Below are 22,303 nucleotides of genomic sequence, written 5' to 3'. Positions count from 1 at the left end.
CCTTGAGTTAAAATGTTATAGATGCGGAAATAATAATCACTTGGCCAACAGCCCACACTGTTCAGCCCGCAGTGTCACATGCAAGAAGTGTAACAGGAGAGGTCATTTGGCCAGAGTTTGTAGGGATGGAGACAACAGCCAAGTCAAAGCAGTTGATGTAGGGAGTGAACAAAATCAGAAATTTGTATTTCAAGTGAAAGGTGTAAGTGGTTGTACCAAACCTGATTATCCTAAATGTAATGTGCCACTCAACAACAAACCTGTAGAAATGTTTGCAGACTCTTGTTCACCCTTTACCTTGTTAAATATTGATGATTACAAAAGGTTTTTGGGAGATCAAAGCTGACATTACTCCCGAGAGCTATACCAAAGATCCCATTCCCCTGGTAGGTATGATGAAAGTACACATACACTTTAAAGGGAGATCCACTGTAGACAAGGTGTATCTGGTAAGGGAAGGGTCTAACCTTCTTGGCTGACAACACCAGAAGGAGTTGGGCATTATACTTTACCTCAACAATAGAGATCAGGTTATTTTAGTGGAAGAGTCCGACGAGTAATACTCTGTGATGAATTTCCGGGATTCTTTTCTGACAAACTGGGGCTTTTGAGAGACTTTCAACACAAAATAAAAGTCAAACAAGGAGCTAAGCCAGTGGTTCATAAAACCCTCCCCGTTCATGAAACAGCCTCTCGAAAATTAGCTGAACAGGTTGTGTTGGTTGGGTGTCATACAACCCATCGAATTGTCTGAGTGGTTGGCACCCATAATCATAGCTTCTAAGACCAACGGGGAGGGCATCGCCTCTGCATTGACCTGCGCAGCCTAAATGACAATATTTGGGTAGAGAGACTTCCCCTCCCAATATAAACGAAATGTTGAGCACCATGGGGAAAGCCACGTTTTGACCTGTCAATGGCATACCATCAAGTGGAACTACACCCTGAATCTAGACCTTTAACAGCGCTCTCTTCTCCCTTTGGAGCATATATGTTCGTTAGGATGCCATTTGGACTTGCCTCTGCTGCGGCAGTTTTCCAAAAAATGATGCAGCAAGTACTTACTGGCATCCCGAGCAACATGTGCTTCCAAGATGACATATTGATTTACGGGTCATCTGCCAAAGAACATGATACCATCTTCAAAACTGTGTGCAAGAGACTATCAGATGCAGGGTTGACGGTAAAGCATGATAAATGCAAGATAAAACTAGGATCAGTAGACTACCTGGGACTAATGTTTTAGACCCAAACACAGTTTAATTCAATCTGTGAGTGATGCCCTATACCCCACTAACAAGGAATAACTCAAATCCTTTTTAGGCCTTATTGAGTTTATGGCCAAGTTTGTAAAAAGCTTTTCAGGGAAATGTGATGGTTTGCGAGAACTGTTAAAGAAAAAACAAGAATTCAAAAGGGAGTGGGAAGCACTGCGAGATGGTAAACAAATTGAAGAAGGAAATCATTGAGTCACCGGCCCTGGGGCCCTTTGACCCTAAGAAAAAAACACCATACTGAACACAGATGCTTCTAACAAAGGTTTGGGGGCGACGCTATCCCAAAAAGGGGAGAATGATGAGACAATTATAGCTTTCGCATCTCGGTCTTCGAGCCAAACTGAACATAACTACTCAGTTATTGAGAGGGAAGCCTAGGCGTGTTTTTGGGCCATCAACCATTAAAAAAAATTCTTTGGGGTACCAAATTCACTGTCCGCACAGACCACAAACCTTTATTAACATTCATGTTTTCACCCAGACAAGTGCGTTGTGATTCTCCAAGAATAGCCAAGTGGGTCCTGGGTCTGGAGAACTTATTCTTTAGAGTTGAATACTTGCCAGGGCTGGAAAATATGGTAGCAGATTACTTATCAAGGTCTCCTCTAAACACCAATACCCAAGATGAACAATTGGATGTTCCCATTTTAGCCATCCAGCTACCATCCCTGACCAAAGAAGAATGGGGAGAGGGCATGAGAAAAGATGCAAAAATGAACACATTGAAAGGATTAATAGTCAACGGTTGGCCGGAAAAGTGCAATGAAGTTGATGAAGATATGAAAGAATTTTGGGAAGTAAGACACAAACTGACCATTATTGACGATAAAGTGGATCACAATAAGAAGATAGTGCCACCTTCCGATCTCAGAAACAAAATAATAGACCTGGCCCATGAGGGACACTTAGGAAGAAGCATCACAAAAAACTAAGTGAGAAAAAATTTCTGGTTTCCTAAGATGGACTCAATGGTGGAGGTGAAAGTCAAAGAATGAATCAGTTGTGCAAGAAGCGACAACACTAAGATCCTACATAAAGTCCCTTTGTCCCCAGTGGAGGTACCCACGGTGCCATAGACCAAACTTGCTATGGACATAATTGGCCCAATGGAAGCATTAGGGTCCCAAAAGAAATTCCTGTTCGTCCTGATAGACTATAGCTCCCACTGGATAAATATCAAATTCACGCCCACTACAACAACAAACAGTCTCCCCATGTTCTTAAAAACCATCTTTTGGAATGAAGGTATACCAGCAGTTCTAATAACTGACAACGGGGTGCAGTTCATGTCCAAAGAGATGAAGAAATTCCTAGAGGAATTAAATATCAAGCATGAAAAAATTGCACTCAACTGCCCAAAAGCGAATGGCTTAGTGGAAAGAACAAACCGCATGATAAAAGAGCATATCCAACTTGCCATCATCAATGGCCACAAGATATAGGATTCCCTCAGAGAATGCATATGGGCCTATCGCAACACGCCTAATCTCATCACTGGGATTTTCCCTTTTGTAGCGCTAAGAGAGAGAAAGCCGGTCACCAAGATGAACTATCTGTGGCTGGAGGGAGGTAAGAAAGTTGACAGCAACTGTAGGGAAGGTCAAATGAAAATCCAACAACACCAAGCTATTTATAAAAATTGGTATGACCAAAGACATGCCGTTAAAGAGCATAACCTCAGAATTAACAACTCTGTAATGGTGAAGAAACCTACCCATGTTTAGACTGGCCAGAGCAAATTCTATCCTTCCAAACAACAACAATTTCCACGGGTCTAAAGCTTAGCAAGGTTTACTAGAACACAACAATATATAGATTAACCAGAACATTTGTCTAGGCATACCTATTTGTAGGACGGATTCCCATCACTCACCGAGGTGACATGCTTCATCATCTGGGTCTCCTCCTAGCGCCACACTAGTGACGCCAAGGGCTACAACCCCTCACCTGTGAAGGGGAGCTCGCGGATGTTTTTTTTTTTTAGAAGTAAATTGATCCACTAGATGTGAAGAGATATTAAGGGAGTGATGGATGCAGTGTGTGAACAAAGTGAAAGTGAGATCTAAAATGACCCCTAGGGGAGAAAAGTTTTATTTGGTATCCCCTAAAGGCCAGGGTCATTTCCCGTGTGGCATCTGTGCTGCTTGCCCTCAGACACAACCTTCAAAATCAATTGATATAGGGACTACTAGACCGTGGATTCAGAACAGATTCACCAACTGCAATAGTGATAGGTTGATCTATCTAATTACATGCCCATGTGACTATCAGTACATTGGCATGACTACCCGTAAAATCAAAGTCAGGATATCAGAGCATAAAAGCACCATTAGGTGCAAGAAACAGACTACAAAACTTACGAGACATTTTTGGGAAGCAAATCACCAACATGATGACTTTAGATGGACAATTCTTGAACAACCATTAATACCGTCACATATCACTGACATCACCAAGTACCTATTCCTCAGAGAACAGAAGTGGGTGTTTAGGTTACAGAGTGATAAGAAAGGGCTGAATGATGATATACCTTCGGTCTCCTTATAATGCTGGTATAATGTATCTGTGTACCCTTAGCCTTAAGTGTTGTTCTATTAGCCGTCATTTGTGCCTTGAATGATGATTGATATTTTCTACATCGTTGAGGTTACACATGGTTACTATGTACCGTGTGTCACTTAGAATACAAGTGACCTTCTCTATCTTTATAGAATTATTCCTCATACCTTAAGAGTTCGGATGATGTCTTGAAATATTCTATAAGCATCTCAATTTGAACATTTGGCATATATAGACAATGTTTCTCTGGACATTAACAGATGATATCCGTTTTGGGGATCATATTACTCAGCATGCTAGTTCTATATATATTTTTTTCTAATTGGAATGTCACATGTCTCTTTGGAAAAACTAGACACCCTACAGACACATAATGTATATTGAGAACTACATGTCCCAGCATGCATAACTATCGAGATACTGACTGTCTCCGGTCTGTTTTGTTTATACTATATCAGAGCCTGAGAGGGGCATGTATATAGTTGCTTCGATCTGTTTTCGATTTGTCACAATGATTACGAATCGTGTATAACAAAGATTTCATGAAGAAGATTTACCGCTACTAACACTTGACTTGATCACGTGATGCACGTAATATGCGGAAGTGCGGCAGACCCTTCTTTAAAACAAACACAAGCTTTGAGTCGGCACCTTCCCTCTGGCTCTTGACAAGCCCGGGTTACCGACGGATAGGTAAGCGACACCACAGTTCCTCTAGATATTATTTGCCTTAGTTTTATTCTTAACACCGAGCGCGGTCATGTTATTTCATGCAGCTCTGGTGTTGTCTTAAAATATAAGCCTCAAATATAGTTTATCTTGACCCCGGCGTTCCAACACTGAGCGCGTTCGTGCTATCCCATGCAGCGCTGGTGTTGCCATAACATGTAAAGCCCAATAAAAGTTTACTTTTGACGCTGGTGTTTTAATATGGAAGCCTCAATGGAAGTTTATTTTGACGCACACCATGTTTAATGCCATGTCTTTATCTTTCAAGGGGGCATCTATTTTTGACGAAGGTGGGCCCCTCCTTGGTCTTAGTCTATTGCCCCACAGTTGAGTTACTGAAATTTGAGTTTACCAACGGGTGTTTCCTGTACATCTGAGTCTTGTTTAAACAATGGGCATGGACCTGGATTGCTCTAGAAGCGAACAATGATTAATCTGTTTGTCTCGCCACCAACAACATTGTGTTTTGACGTATTGGACACTGTTGTTATGAGCGGACATATTGGTGATTGAGTCTATCGCTGACTACCGGATGGCGCTTGGTTGTTATAATTTCCTTTTAACTATTGTGATATTTTTTAACCAGAACAGTTTTACAATACAGTACTTTGAGCACTTCTTTGCTCTTTGTATCCCCTACAGAGCGGGGCCTCAATATCCTGAGCCGTTGCCAGGTGAGGTGAAGTGTCTTCCTCGCAGGACACGGGTAAGGCATGTTTGCTATAATAGCAACTAGATGAGAATTGAGATCTCACTAGGATTTGATCGAATATTGAATCACTAATGAATGTTTGGTATACTAGACATACAATAGGTCATTTTCCTCTCTGTGTTTATTTTTTGCAGATACTTACAGTATTCGTGACACAGATGAGGATTTGAAAACCTACTAATTCAGGTTACATGGTTGTGCTTGTTCCAACTGTGTTATGATGATTTTTTCACTTTATTTTGGGCACGTTATTCATACAGTGTTTGGTCCTAAAGAAAGAAGTGGATTGAATTAGTCTGTTAGGCTGAAACATGTCGACCTTCTTTTTGACACAGACAGTTATTATGTCAAAACTGTCACTGCACCGTTTTTAATCTGGCCTTTAGGGGATACCAAATAAAAAGACCCAGATGATGAAGCATGTCACCTCGGTGAGTGATGGGACTCCGTCCTACAAATAGGTATGCCTAGACAAAAGTTCTGGTTATTCTATATATTGTTGTGTTCTAGTAAACCTTGCTAAACTTTAGACCCGTGGATATTGTTGTTGTTTGGATTAACTGATTTTGGGGATTATATTCACGCTTGGTCCCCAAAAAGTTCCCTAAGACCCCTCTTCTATCCGTTTGTATTGTTGTTCAAATTCTATCCTTCCCAACGGTTGGTAAAAGTAATCAGGAATGTGGTACGTCTAGAGAATGGTCAGACATGGAGTGGGGACAGACTCGTTAATGCTGTTTAGTCCACCATTTCCTAGGAAGGGAGACGTGTTGTAATCTGGTTCTTACATTTTCCTTCCTTCTTTCCTCCCTTTTTAGGTCTCGCGCCTAGCGGTGCAGTGCGTTGCACTGCTCGCGCAGCAAGAGACTTTTTGTACGGGGTTTGGAAATGGACCTAGGAATTGCACACGATCGTGCGTATGCTTTTCCTTTTTGCCCACGCTATTGGCCTTTGCGTGCGTCTTTTTATGAAAGACAGCACGCAATTGGCCAAAGGCGGGTGCATTGCTCCGCCCATGGCCTATTGGTGTCTATTACGCTTATTGCTGACATGTGTTTTCAATTATCGTGCCCAGACACGGGCGTGATAATTGAAAACACATGTCTCGTTCTTTAAGTAGAATCCTAAAACAGTTAATTTCATTCAAGGTTGGAGCACCGCAGGCAGTCCCCTGCTAAAACCCATCTTTAATGAGCCCCGACAAAGGATTTGTTAAGCTTTCCATACCTTGTGATGCCTCGGACGGAGAAAGGGCTGGAGGGCGCCACTCCTCTCAGACGAGAGCCGCTAGGGTGAGTCAGGAGACCCCTTCCTCATATGTGAGCTCCAGACGCTCCCACTTGGCAGCCTTTCATGACTCTCCCCAAGGAAACCATGCACCTGGCCCTGGCCTACGATGTTCGCAGCATGTCTGGTCTGCCGAGACAGCTGAGCGAGGCAGACCTGAAGCACGCCCCAGGGGTGCTAGAGCCACCTCGCAGGTCCACGGGCCGGCTGGTCATGCACAGCATGGTCATGTTCAGCTGGGAGTTCTGCTATGCAGTGGAGTCCTCCTTTGTCATGCCCATGCTGCTGAGCGTGGGCCTGCCGCGCAGCCTCTACAGCCTGGTCTGGTTCATCAGCCCTCTGCTGGGCTTCGTGCTTCAGCCCGTGGCGGGCTCCGCCAGCGACCACTGTGGCTCCCCGTGGGGCCGGCGGCGGCCCTACATTCTTGCCCTGGGGATCATGATGGTGCTTGGAACGGCCCTGTACCTCAACGGCGACACAGGTGTCATGTGAGCAGACTCCCACTGCCATTGGGCTGGGCGCGCACCTGATAGCGTAGCCTCGTCTCTATGATTCCCAATCTAAGCAAGTAACATGTGCACCATTGCTGCTAGTTGTGAATCAAAGTGCAGCAGTAGCCAGAGTTAAGCGTTTTGGGAGGGAGTGAGTAAACTCGTGTAAGTGTGCGCGTGACACCTGCAGACTGAGACTTACTGCCACAGTTTGGCTCTGTTACTAATCTGTGCGCTTTCCCCATGCTGCCACTGGTATGTTGCACTCTTACCCAGTCTGCACACTCTCACTGCCATCGTTTCTTGATCATGTGGATGCTTAGCAGTCTCTTCCTGTGATGCGCATACTAGTGTGCCCTCTCAATGAACTGTTTTTGAACTGTCACTCTTGAGCCGTTATGTTGTTTGGTTCACACTCCTTAGCTTGGACTCTTTCGATATTTTGCTCATACCCACTTCTCTTCTCCATTTCAATTAGAAGTGTGATCTGATAACGTGGTCTCTTTACTTAACCTTTCGCCGCTAGGTCACAAGATGCAATGGTCTTCAGACAGTAGTAGTCATAAGTACTTATCAGTGACACTTTAAACAGTCCTGGATTTTTTGTTACTGGCTCTTTTCAAGTTTAGCCCTAGCCATCAATGCAATAAGATAAACTAGAGGTCCCAGAATGCAACATTTTACCAGGGAAAGAGCCATGGTGGGATAAAGGTGTCCCTGTCAGACATGACGTGAGCTCTCTTGTCAGCAAGCTGACCTATGGTTGGTCAACTGTACACGAGGCACAGGTGTGTGTTCCCTATTCCGCACCCTTCTGAAGTGTATCTTATGACTAATCAAACCTCACACATGCACGCAAAAGGGCATTGGACAGTTAGGGAGTTATTAACATATTAAACCTTGCCCATAGCACAGAACCAAGTATGGCAAAACGTTTCTCATAATATTTCTTGCCTTTTCTACCCTCAGATAAGTGATTTTCACTTGTTTATCTTTTGATCAGCAGTATTGATATAATGCCTCTATATCTTTGGTGTGATGGAGATGGGGGCCACAGTGATCATCTGTGTTTTGGACAGTCGTTCTGCTTTTATTGGGAGCTGGAGTAGAGAGCAGGACAGAAGTACAAAACCAGGGTCCGTATATTTTTAGGCTATGTACGTTTATGTGTTCCTTTCGCTGGGATTGTAACTATAACTGGGGTTATGTGTATCTCTCCCCGTATATACGGGGTGCAATAAAGTTTGCACACTAGTTTAATTTTGGCAGGTCAAACCTGTCTGCATTTATCTGGGGAAAATGCGCAGCATTTACTGGAACATTTAGCTTTTAGTGCGATAAGCACTAACATGCACGTGTGTTTCTCCCAAATGTCGGATTAGGCATAAATCGCATCATATGGGTTCCAAAAACAATAGTGTTGGGTTTTATTGAATTTGATTATTACTTCTGACACGAAACACTTGTATCCGGCCCTTTGCTTCAGGTATTGCTCACTTAAGAAATGCATATAGAGATATGCGCAATTATTTGATTTCTACGTGATACAACCTTTCGGATAGAGACCAAGAATGGCGACTGAGCTGGCACATTCTTTGCTAACAGCTTTACCGATCTTACACTCCTTCACAGCTGTGAGGTGTTCACTTTATTCCTTCTGCACTTTGACCCATTAGTAAGATTCTGGCTGGGAGAGGTGTGGCGCAGCGGCCAGAGAGACTGACTCGGCACCAGCGGCAGCTCAGCTCTGCCTCATGTGATTTTGGACAACAGCTCCCTTAATCGTCTCGACGGCTCCCAGCGTGATAAATTTGCGCTTTACAAATGTGGAATCTAATGGTATTGAATGGCTCTGCAGTAAGTACTATTTTGAGTCATGTGCTTTCTTACAGTATGACTTATGATTGTATTAATCTTACCGACAATATTATGTACTTTTCAGCCTTCTTCCCATAACTCCAGCAGTATCCTGTTCTCCCCCGCCGACAATGATTAATAATAATAATAATCCACATTTATAAAGCGCGAGCAATCGCCCGTAAGGGTCTCTAGGCGCTGGGGGCCGTCGGGAAGATTAAACAAGCTATTGCCCAGAGTCACATGGTGCTGGGCTAATCTGCCACCGGCACCGGGGATCGAACCGTGATCCCCAGATTCCGGAGTCAGTCGCGATGGCCGCCACACCCTCCATCTTTTTGTTGTGCCATCTTTTTTTAGATTATTACTTTGCGGTAATTGTTGGGGAATCATACAGCATCATCTTCTAGTCTCACTGACTGAGCTAAGCATCAGCTTTTCATTAAATAAATAATGTGTTCTCTTTTTTGAAGTTCCAACAAAGGGTCCAACGATTCAATGGACAGGCATTTTAAATAACCTTTGTCTTTCTCTTTCACATAAATGTACTCTTGTTTTGTGTTAGGCACTAGATGTATTCTGCACCACTTCCTCACGTGCAGGTTTCTTGAATGGCATTCTTCTTTAAAACTGAATCAAAATCATGTAAAACTAGAAATCGTACAGCCTTTGTATCTTCTGCTGCAAATACAGATATGCGTTGGTAACTCTCTGCAAACTCCATGGACACGAGTTAAAGCTATTGGCATTGTAAATGACAATGCCTTTTATTTATGTTTTTAAAACGAAAAAATATATAAAAGGAATTATTTGCAATGTCAATAGCTCAAACTTGTGTAAATGTGAGACCTATTGCATTGCAAATGCTTGTTTAGTATTGGTACAGTTCTACCCTACACCCCTCGTTTCCTGCCTACAATGCAATGTTCCTTTAGAGTTCACATTAGAATGTTGGGCAACTCTTCACTGTGGAGAGTCGATGTCCAGAATAAAGGGTTCTACTTACCTTATCAGCTTCTTCTCCTTCATTTGAAATTTCAACACTGACTTTGCATAATTATGCAATAACAGGAGGGGATTAAACCTTCACTCTTCACTCCGACAGGTTCAATCCCTTTCCTGGTATAGCTTGGTTTTTAATCCTGGTCCAAGTGCGCCCTAATAAAGTCTACTGGGCATCCTGGAACAAGTTTTACTTCACACCCATTTTTGCTTTGCCCCATTCCTCACACCTAGCTCACATAAGGAATTTAGCATATCTCTTTCTACCAAAGAAAACATTGGTGAGCTCCTCCCTCTCTTGAAGAGAGGGGTGTAGCCCGCATTATGACTAGGTTCATAATGCAAGGTTACCATGAAGTATTCCACCTTTGGGTGGGTGAGGGAAACTGTCCTTTAAAAGGGACATTCCGTTAGCACTCATCCGTACGTTGTAGAACCAGGAGGTTTCGCCCAACTCAAAATACACGTGATCATGTAATTTGAAAAGACCTACTGGGGCTTAAAAATGTCATATCAATGATAATTTTACTTTTGTGGTGGGTATATGTATGGATCATTACAGCTCATCCCAACACTTGTTAAGCAAGAAACAGTAGTTTTACAGGCTAAAGACAAAAACAATTTGCTTTAATTATTAATTTGCTGTCTGCCTACACAACAATAACATATCTGCTTGATTGTGTGCAAGCTATACAAAATTCTCATACTAAAAGTGCTTCTATTTATAAAAGCATCAACACCATTAAAGTTCCAACTCTTTCTCTGTTTTAGGTGGAGCTTGCTCTTTGGGACACAGCAGGACAGGAGGACTACGACAGACTTCGGCCACTTTCCTACCCAGACACAGATGTTATTCTTATGTGCTTCTCCATTGACAGCCCAGACAGTTTAGGTTGGTGCCTACCACTCTATCTCATGACCCGTATAACACATTATAATACATGGGAATTCGTACATGGGATTCTGCACTCTCTGTATAAAAACCTGTCTCTAATTCCTTTATAATAGGTGACTTGTGACTCACCTAGATGCCTAATATAAAGAATTGATGTCCAAACTCAACTGTAATATTTTTTGCTGTTGAGTTTCTCTATAACAGTGTCTACTGCCATACGCAGCAGCCGAGGGGAAAGGCAGGTCATGTGAGGTCATGGAGTATATTTAAAGCAACTGTTTAAGCAACAAAATAAAAAGTCGCATTTTTTTTCATCTGCTTTGTTTTTGTAGATCACAGTGGATCGCAAATAAGAGATATTATGGCAAAATATGTATGCACTCTGTTGGGAATTACATATGTTAGATTCTTTCTGCATGTGTCTGCACATTCCGATATACTGCATCACCTTTTAAAAAGTTGTGTTTGATTTTGCACTTGAGATTCTATTTTTATTGTTCATGTTTGCAAACATACCCTCTCATTTGAAAGAGCATTGCACCAAGGAGTTAAGTGGGTTGTGGGAAAGGTGATGGTGTGATGATGTATTCTAAGGAATATTAACCCCCAGCTGTACATGATAAGTATATTGCAAGTCACCTCGGAGTGCCATAACCTTCTAAAGGAACTCCAGCTCCAGCCTCACTCCTCTCTATAGTCACGGAACTCCTTGATGATTTGCAATTCATTATAATGTACAGCAAGGGGTACTTTATCCCATATATAAAGGATCTTCTGTTCCCCTGTACCTACATAAGAAATGAAAGGCAATGGGTTACTACTAGAGAATGGGTTTCTATACATCCGGTCAGGGAGGCTCATCTAAAATGATTATGATAAACTAAAATGTCAAAATATGGGTATGTTGGCCTTGTGGAAATGTATTAAACAAACAAGAGGAAAAGGTTTTATTAGCAGACATGGTATTGCAGAATTTTGGTTCTTGATTTTGGTCTCTGGGACGAAAAGGATCTAAGCATGAGAGAGCAGTAAAATATGTTTACCTGTTGAGAATCAGTGCTTCCATTATGTATCTCCTTTGCCACCTCAAATAGGCAAGATTTTTTTTCAGAAACAACATCTATATCATTTCTGCTCTTACACCATGGCTCCATAACATACAAAAGCAAAACCATGGTATGGTCCAGAGAAGGGAACCCTGCCCCTTCTTTGAGATACCTATAGCTAACAAACGAAATTAGCTTTGGGATGCATGCATTGAAAAATAAAATCAAAAGTGGAAAGAAGTATACTTAAACTATATAATGAAGAGGATGAACAATTGTGTTAGGGCAGGGGTCTCCAACCTTTTCTGTAATAAGTGCTGCTAAATTTTATTGAAAATAATCTTGAGCGACTAATATTGTTGGTGTTCTAATAGTTACCACGTCAGACAAGAGTATATAAGGGGCAGCCCTGTGCACATTTACTCACAATAATCATGTCAGTGCATCAGGAAGGGTTGCCAGTAATGTAAAAATGTTTTGCCAATTTGTAATGCCTTTACATAGGTAACATATAACAGCCATAGCATCAATGCCCTTGGCACTAACGAAATAATCTAAGCAATACGTGTCCTCAACACTACATGATTTATTACTTAAATATCAGCTTTAAATAAAATTCAACCATGTTTCCCCAAACATCAAGTTACGAGTCCTGAACATACACATATTTTCTTCTTGAATACCCACTTGTTAATTTTGGTAGACATATATTAATACTTCCAGGCAAAAGCTTCTAATTTACTCGGCTGGACTGTACACAGGAGAGCTTCTTAGAGGTTGTTGTAGAGCTACCATTCGCTGCTCATTGGAGAAGCCTGGGAATTTGCAACAGATTCAAGGTGTTCAGTTTCATAAATACGAATTCAAAAAAAGGGGGAGAAAGAGGTCAGGTTCGCTGTGGACTCAGCCTCCTGTCTAATATAAATAGCCATGGAAAGTCTACCCATACTCCTGAAGTAACTATTCTTCCTGTAAATTCATGTAAGGAAAACAATAAGTTTTCTTAAAATAACCCTCACCCACCAAAAGATCCCTTGGTGGCATGCTTCATCATCGTTTTTCCCGCCCCGATGTGGGACGGGGCGTGCTACGACCGACAGAGAAGTGGGAGCATTTTGTAGTGTGTGGACTATATAGTGATGTGAGAGTGGAAGTGTCAAAAAAATTGTGAACTAAAAAATACCTAGTCTGTTGTAGATGAAACATGCTCAATTTCTTGTTACATCAGACTCTGGTGGCCACCCTGGCTCATATTTTCAGGTTTAACCTCCACTAAAAAATGAATACATTTGTGATCGATTACTGTGTAGTGAAAACTTGACTCCTGCAACTGTCCATGTATTTAGATGAGCCTAAACTAGCTAAACTGTGATCTGGGGTGAAGAATAATTAGAATGCCCACCCCAGCTGATGGAAAGTTACTTTGGAGACCAGTAGACCCTTTATAAAGAAAGTTTCTGGTAAATAGCTTCCTGCTTCTACAGAAGGAAGAGGATGGAGGAGAGGCGGTAGCCGGCCAGCAAGTGTCCCTGCCTCACTGCTGCTTCCCAAGAGCAGCCACCACCTGGCTTAAAATGTAATTCAAACATTATACCACAAAACGCCAGTGGATATAATTCCACATCACCTTGATTCTGCAAAATAGTGCAAAATTTTAGAACAGCAGTCACATTTTTGGGCCGCCTTTTTTACATTACCAGAGTTATCCCACTAAATTGGATGACCGGATAGCAATATTGAAAGACCCAGAAACACCCAGGCTTCCCTAAGCCAATCAAAGCATTGTGGTTGGTCGGCACTCAGACAGGAACTGTGATCCTGGGCATGTTCTGCACCCCGGCTGTACAAAACAGCCTGTGGAGAACATGCAAAGTACACATGACTGGTTGGCCGGCCTAAGATGGCCGGCATAACAGTCATGCACACTTAGAGAGTGCCACCACTCCTCAAACCTGCCCAGCCCCGCCCGCAAAACCGCCTCCGCTCGGAACAATAAAATTATAATAATGCGTCATCATGTGCATGCCCCCCTGTGTTCATGCATACCAGTACCTGCTCTGCATGGACTGGAGAAGTGCATGCAGTGCAGGTATTGCCTTTGACGTTCCCAATGCAGTGCCTATTTTATAGGCACTGCTCTGGGAATGCCAAAGAACCATCCGCCAGACAGGAGAAAACTCCTGATCTGACGGATGGTTTCTACATGGGTTTGGCGGTGCAGGTGTGGGGTGCCCATGCACCACCAAACTCTTAATAAGGCCCTATATGAGGAAGTTGAGTTTTACATCCAGGCGTAGCTTTCAGAATGAGTTATGTTATGTTATGTTAAAGGACTTTTATATAGCGCAGATTCACCAACTGGTCTCTTTGCGCTTTGGAGAGGAAGATAGCGTCCTAGTACCGTGCAATAACATAAGAAAAGGTGAGGTGTTATTCTAATGACTCTCTAAACAGGATAGTTTTAAGAAGTTTTGTGAATTTCAAAAGAACGGGCGCCTTGCGCAGATGTTCCGGCAGGTTGTTCCAGAGATGTGGAAGAAGTCGAACAACCCCTGCACTCCTTGGAGGCGAGTTTAAACCGAGGGGGGACTAAAAGACCCGCCACCGAGGACCGCAGAATACGTCTCGGGGTATATATTTGAAAGCGTTCCTTAATGTATGCAGGGGTCTGGCCGTATAGGGCTTTATGAGTGATGCAGAGGCCTTTGAAGATGGCTCTTTGCTTCATCGGCAGCCAGTGCAGTTTGGTAAGGAGGTCAGAGGCATACGCCCTTCTGGGCAGGCCAAAAACCAGAAGGGCTGCATCGTTCTCCACCACCTGCAATTTCCTGATCAAGTTTAATGGCAGGCCAATGTACAAGGCGTTGCCATAATGCATCCTTGAAATAATGGTAGCAGACACAATCATCTGCAATGAGGTCGTAGTCTCATTTAAAACAAGGATGGCATGTATGTATGTGTCTATATGGTATTTGTATAGCATAAATCTAGGCAAAAGACCGAGTGCTGCACGTGGCATGTGATTGATTCTTTTGGAGTCTTTTCAATGTCCCAGATGTGGACCTGTCAGGGACTCGCAGTTTCTCTCTTAACCAGCCTGTTTCTCTGACGGGCACAACACGTGCCCTCAAAATAAACTTTCTGTAGTTGGACCTCAGCCATCAAAGACCGCTGCACATTCCAGGTCAATACCAGCCTTTTAGTGTCATCATGTAAAACTGGACAGATTTGTTCACTTCCACACTTTGTAGCACACCGGCTCATCCAAGCGGTTGCAAGTTAGGTGGCTGGATATATCTTGGAAATGCAAACAAAACTTTTATAAAGTTACTATGTCTTTGCTTATCTACTTTCTTTACATTTCCCCAATCACTCTTCAGATACCCCCCCCTAAATGTTGCCACCTCTGTAATGTCAGTAAAGAATTGTGTGCGCACGATATGCATTTGTTGCATCCAATTGGCACCCAAGACACACTCACTTAGCATCAAACAACTTCTATCAATCATGAATAAAATGTGTCCAGTGATATGTCTGGATTGAACCTGGGACAAAAATTATTACTAAACATGGGCTCTAAAATGCTAGGTTTCTTATTGAGACAATCTCCTCTTACCTAAACCATGATGACCATTAAAGTGATTCGTCTCCCATTAATCCTGTCTGGCAAATATTCCCCTTCGACATGGAGGCGCTGTCTGTGAATTGAGTACTTGAAAGAAGTGTGTCACTGTTATAAAACATGAAGTTATTAGAATAGAAATGGTGCTAAGCTTTACCGACTGCATAGGACCTATTAGTGCCATGGAGGAATGGTCAGAATTTATTGCACCGATCAAATACAGCACCCTGGGTTTCAGAATGTATAAGGTGCGATAAATTGCATCGTTTTTGTGATTATCGTATGGATATTGGTGCGTACTGCACCGAAACCTGAATGTCCTGGTAAATACCAAGTTTCTTCTCATGTTAAATTCTGTCAGGTTCAATCTGCCGAAGTCTAATAAAGATTGCAAGCTTTATTGATCCTGGTGATTACCAGGTGTGATAAATGTTACACCACCTTTATTTCCATTGGTGCAGGCATCACAGTGTAACACGCTGGTCGTAATCAGGCCCGTAGAGGGCTATTGTTCCAAGCAGTGCTCCCATTCCATGGAGTCCTTAGCGATCATTTAAGTTGAATTGATGATATGGGTAAAATCATATTTTAGGTACTGTTTGAACATTTTATCCAGCAATAAGAAAATTGACTTGAAGGAAACATTCCAATTCTTTCAGTTTAAAATCTAAAATCGGGAATTGTCAAGGGATTGAACCAATGAAATCTAAACTAAACTTTAATTCTGTCCTCTTGTTTTCATGCCCGGGTGCAAAATATTTGATTACATTTTAAAGCAACAGAGTTTTTCTTTTTCTTGATGAAAGCTTTACCTTGGATCTGGGGCTTCAACTACACAGGCCTGACTGTCCTAGTCTAGAGATCATAAATATTTGTAGGGGAGAGCCTCCTGCCTGGATATTGCGCATATTATGTGATGATCCACGCCTACAGAGAACATTCTAGATTCTAGAAGCTTTATTTTGTATCCCACTTAAAAAAAAAAAAAAAAACTCAAGGCTGGGATATCTGTTTAAAGAAAGTCGGCTTCAACTAAGTTTACCCATTTCACCTTTTTGCTGATTTTAAATCCTAACATTATTGTTTTCCCCTCTTAATTAACAGAAAACATTCCTGAGAAGTGGACTCCCGAAGTAAAACACTTTTGTCCAAATGTGCCTATAATACTTGTTGGAAACAAAAAAGATTTAAGGAATGATGAACACACTAGAAGAGAACTGATCAAGATGAAACAGGTAGGACACGTAGTGGGTCTTCGTGCTATCGGCTGTTGTACTGGCATATGGATGTTCTCCCAGGTGTATTTCATAGCTCAGGATGAGTGGCAACTGACAAGGTTCCTATCTGAAAGTACTGGTTTAAAAAGTCAATTTTAAGCAAACCTTAACGAAAAGGAAGTGCCTAATATTTAATGTATGCAGCCTAAAAGCTTTTGATTATGCTATGTATTTAATATTGTTTAGGAGCTTGGTATGGCTACTTTCCTTTCAGTTAATAAAGGTTCATTGGGACTGTAAATTCACCTGATTTTCTTTTTATATATGTTTTAATTAGACATATAAAACAATATGGAATAGATAACTATTTTGTCTACTGTTTAAATTTGATGAAATATAACTAGAATGGATTACTGAGCTACAATTCTATTGAATGACATTGGTACGCCCCTTAAAGTATTCTCCAGGACTGTGTTCAGTATTCCTTTTAAAACAATAAGCAGTGGCAAAGCCAGTGGGTTTCTGCTTTTGGCTTTGTCAAGGCTTTTTGCAGATGCAGTTCTGCGTGGGCAACACGTTTAAAAATAGTTTATTGCTGATGCTGCATAACATTGTCAAAAAACGTCAACACTCATGTCTCCGCAGTATGATGATATATACATTTTCATGCATCAACCATGCATATGCACCTATGCGGCCTGCTACGTCGCCCCTATCATGCATACCTGTGCACGCACACTAAGCACCAGGCATTATGACGGGCTGCCAATTCCACTTTTTTTCCATTTCGAACAAGGTCAATGCCCATCTTGCAACAGTAAATAAAAATAAAAAGTAAATGGGGAGCGAAGTTGCATATAGTGAATGGAGTGGCCCAGTAGGAAATTGCAGCTGCTAGGCACTGGTAAAATAAATAATAATTGAAAGAAAGGGACATCGGGGAGTGAGAAACAATGGAGGAGCAGGGTTATACACCGCTGATGGCGATGAGCAGAATGGAATGGGGGAACTACAGAGGAAATGGGTGTAATTAAAAAAGAAATTAAAAATTACGGGCTAGGAAAGAATAGAGGTGCAGGGAATGAGTGCACCACTGAGATTGTGCGTGCAGAGAAAGCACCACAAGAGGGCAAAGAAACCCACACACAGTCCTATTGAGTGCTGAATGAAAAAGAAACCAGTATTGGCAAAGCCTATGGTCTTGCTTTCATTTTCAATTCTTACTAATATTAAAAAGGCCTGCAATGAAAAGAAGAAACAACGGTTACTTTTTTTACAAAAAATGCTGCTATGAGGTAAAGAATTTAATGTGTGGTTGTCCCCTTCTATGCGGGGAGGCGGTCATAGGACATAGTGGGGCTACCGGGCCTGGCCCCAACCAAGGTGTTAGAAGACGTCTGCCACTGGTCTCCTGGGGTCCATTGTACTAAGGCTCCTCAAATTAGACCTAGTGCAACCCTTTCTGCACTTGACTAAGGTTAGCGAGGTGGACAAGAGCTCAGAACTCTGCAATCAAGCGAGAGACACAATAACATAATGTCTAGTACAGTTCCTATTTTTATGAAAAAAGTAGTTTTTATCTCAAAATAGAGCTAAATACTACACAATCCAATGACCACGTCATTCAGAATTATGAGCTGCTCTATAACCATGGGGCACTACACTTCCCTTCCTTCCTCGTTATCCATCCCTCTTTCAATATGGTTGCGATCCCACTATTACCGTTCCCACTATACTAGAGGGCGGGAAAGAATTAGGCTCTAGCACAAATTTCTTTCTCACAAGTTAAGTGCGCAGCTCTGTAGTTTCAGTGGCTTTTGTACAACAAAATCTCAAAGGGATACAGCAGATTCGTCCATGCATCTCACTCGCTCTCTCATCCCTAGGTTCAGCTAAGTCCCATGTGTTCCTGTTGCTGATCAGCGGTTGTCTGAGCTGTGGGATGGTGTGGGTTGAGTTTCCACCCTCAAGGTGTGAACACTTTTGTACATCACTGCAGGGGCTGCCACAATCATGACTGTATTCACAGTACTGGCTCTGGGAGCAGATTTATGCTGAAGCACCAGTCTTATGCAGCGGTGACCCACCATGATTAGTTGCAGACAGCAAATCTGCTTCCTAAAGTTGTACCTTCTAGGCGGAGTCTTATTCATGGGAATGGGGGCTTTTGCAGCATCTGGGCTACTTTGGGGCTTTGTCCTTTGACATCGGTACAGTCTCTTTCCTCGAACAGCAGCACTAGTCACTTGGTCCTCAGCTCACAGTCTGGTGACACGGAATGACACAATCTAATAGTCTTATAGCTCTTCAACAACTGCACGGAGAGACCATAGGGGGCATTCACAGCACAAGTCACACCTGGATGGCTGTCTCAGGATCTTCAGATTCTTCTGGGTGATTCTCCCCTCTCAATATGCTGGGCCTTTCTTTTTAGACTGTCTCTTCTTGCAGAGCCAGACACTCCTTCCCTTTGTCAGCAGGCATGAAGGCTGGTCTGGTAGATCCACCGCTATTTCAGTAGAAAATGCTGAATTCAAGTGGTGTCTCCTCACCTCTGGGATACAGCCCCAGCCTTGATTTCACAGCAGCTCTTTAAGTACTCTGCAGAGCACTCCCTTCCTTAGTCAGGAAGAACAAGGGACTGGGCCAGAGTGGGGTTCTGTGGTTCCCACAACTATGCACATTTTGCAGACTCAGTATGTGAATCCATGATCTTATGCTTCAGAACCTTGTTAGGTTGGTTCCATTTCAAATGTACTTTTCAGGCTGCTCTCAATACACAGCCTTTGTCTGGTGTAATGGCTTAAAAAGCAGATAGCAATGGGACTGGGTCCAAGTAGGAGTACCCACAACTGGGACACAATGAAATGTAAGATCACTGCACCTGGCTGTCATCAGCCTTCTTAGTACTAATCAAAGACAGACAAGAAGACAGGCGTATCTGGAAACTTCCTCACCTTGAGCAACAAACTGCGGTGCCACCGTTTGCCTATGTCATCTACCAAATGAGTGCGCAAGAAGAACTAATCCGTAGCCCCGTGAAGCAAAGCCCTTATGGAATTTATATGGAAATTATAAAGGCAATCCTTTTTTTCGCCTCTCATCAGGGTCTGTCTCTACCTTCCAGCTACAGGAATTCAGGTAATACTCTTCCACTGTCTGGGAAGATAACCTCACCCTTTATCTAGTGCCATGCTGCAACCAAAGGCATCAACACTTGATCCTGCTGCCCTTAGTCCATACCCACACACCGATCTTTCACACATATACACTCATCACTCTCACACATACACAATATCTCCTACCACCATGCATGTCACACTCACTGTATACATACATACACACACTTGACATGCATATGAGATGTCAGCGGTGAACTCTTGGTTTCACATAACAGCAAAACATTACACAAGAGGGTTTTGTTGACCAGGCTCGCAATGACACTGAGAAAAAGGTCTAGTCCTACAAATCCCAAAACACAATACACTGCCACCACCTTTTTATTTAATACAACCGGGACAGTAACAGTAGTCTACTGTCTCCTTTCAGGGCACGAGTGATGCATCCCTTCAGGTCACATGACAGGTCCTGGACCTAGTGTGAGCAAAATAAATGCCAGGACATCAGCTTCACATGCAGTCGGGTACTCAGGTTAGGGATACACACTTGTATAGTATGCAGGGTCGTTTTTGCCCCAACAGTGGTGTTGATGGTGCTTTTGAGATGAAAAATAGTCTCTCATGGATTGCAGTGCCAGAAAGGAGATGGAATGCTACATCAAACAGCCAATGGCATGAGGCGAGAGAAATATTTGGGTGGCCTCTGGGTGGTGCCAAAGCCCACAGTGGTATATAACAATGAGTCATGCAGACAACTGCCCTGTGAAGCGAGACCTAAAATGTTACCTGAATGTAGGGAATGGAAAGACTTGTAGTTATCCACCCACAAGGATAGTAAAGAAGTTCTGCTCGGGAGAGGCACAAATGCTAAAGAAGGAAGGAAATCCATGAAATAAGAAGCAAGCAAATGGGATTGACAAGAATGCAAACTAATGATAAGCAGTGGGCTAAACCAAATCCCACTTTAAGCATTGTTATTGTACACAATAGTTCGTCAACAGTAACCAGATAAAAGCTGTGTGTAGACCAAATCAAAAAAGATCTTTTGCTTTTAATGAGCCCATTTCCCCCACAAACCACAGCAGTCTCTTCTGCTTGTGATGTTTTCATCTGTGACTACTATGAAAAGTCTTTCCAGATTCGCCCCATCTTGTAAAATCGCAACCATTACTATCATTAGGATGCAGCTGGAGTATGGAAACTGACTTTCCTCGGATATTTTCTGGTCTGCCTTCTTAGGTGCATAAAATGCAGCTGTTAGATTAATTATTTGTATTAACAAATTTCCCTCAGAAGAAATATTACATTTTCCCACTATTTGCCGATGGGTCACAGGCTGGGTTTTAAAGTAAGGCATATGATGGATGTAGCATTTACAGAATTTGTCTATTTTCCTTAGCTAATAAACTTCTCCTCTCCATATACTGATTAGATTGTTTTGGGAACTCCACACACCTCCAAACACATTGTGAGGGTGGTATATCGTTTTGTTCCCCTGCCTCCTCTTCTTGAAACAATCTTAAATTATTCACCCTACTGCTATTACTTTGTTCTGTAAAATCTATAAAGCAGTAATGCAGTTTTGAGGTCGAACCTGTCAATGTGTTGCAAAGAACTATTGCAGCTTATCAGAAACAGTTTACCAAGGACTTAAAGGTCCACCAATTGCTTACAATTGATTGGCTTTATATGCATACGTCTCATTCAATGGCTTACCTTGTCCAACTTATGTGTGTCCGTCCTTGGTGACATAACCCATTTGCTTGTGTCTTTTCACTGCTCACCTTTAGAGAAGTACATTTATCTTTTTTTGCTCAAGCACTCTGAGAGTGCATGTTTTTTCCAGCTGTCTCCCTTGTGTGTTTCTCTCACACACTCCCTCTCCATGTTTCTCTCACATTCCTGTCTGCTTCTCTCTCCTCTGACAGTGCTCATCTGTGCGCTTTTTCCTTCCTACCCCGAACTCTGTGTTGCTCTCTCCCACTGGTATGTGGTATTCAGGGGTGCCTGGTACCCTTTCTAAGTGGTGGGGCAAGTGAAATGCCCTACCACTCCACCCCCACCCCCCAAAAAAACACACCCCCTTCTTCCAAAACCAGAAAGGAAACCACTCCTCCCTCCACAATCCCAAAATAAAATACCTACTCCCTCCAAAAGCCCGAATAAAAACATAAGACTATACAAAATAAAGCACAACCACTACACTTACATGTATTACACATATAAAATAAAATAAAGCGGCTCTTACCCACAGGCTCCGCGTCCTCCTCTGTGGTGTTCTCCTTCTCCGATGCATGAAGAGCTCCCCTAACCAATCCAGATGCCACTCTCATGCTATTAACCAGCATGAGAGAAGTGCCTGTATTGGAAGGAGCAGGCTGGTTGGATGCTCCTTCAGGTCCTGGAGGCATGTGCTTGGAATCCAGCCGGCAGTCTTAAGACAGCAGGGTGGAGAGCTTCAAAGTACTCGTGTCACTTTGGCTGGTGCAA

The 22,303-nt window shown here is 42.6% G+C and overlaps 1 protein-coding gene across 2 annotated transcripts in view; it reads left to right on the top strand.

The window, feature by feature from the left end:
• Positions 1-22,303, top strand: part of LOC146870105 (rho-related GTP-binding protein RhoA-D) — a 401,884-nt gene that overhangs the window by 377,422 nt on the left and 2,159 nt on the right. For both annotated transcript variants that reach the window (XM_085628086.1, XM_085628050.1), the window contains exons 3-4: positions 10,686-10,806; positions 16,582-16,712. In XM_085628086.1, coding sequence (XP_085484212.1) covers positions 10,686-10,806; positions 16,582-16,712 — 252 coding nt within the window. The remainder of the gene's footprint in view (positions 1-10,685; positions 10,807-16,581; positions 16,713-22,303) is intronic.

The sequence above is a fragment of the Triturus cristatus genome, chromosome 1_1, assembly GCF_964204655.1.
Source record: "Triturus cristatus chromosome 1_1, aTriCri1.1, whole genome shotgun sequence".
Classification (NCBI taxonomy): Eukaryota; Metazoa; Chordata; class Amphibia; order Caudata; family Salamandridae; genus Triturus; species Triturus cristatus.
The sequence above is the reverse complement of the archived record's forward strand: the minus strand, read 5'-3'. Positions and strand labels throughout refer to the sequence as shown.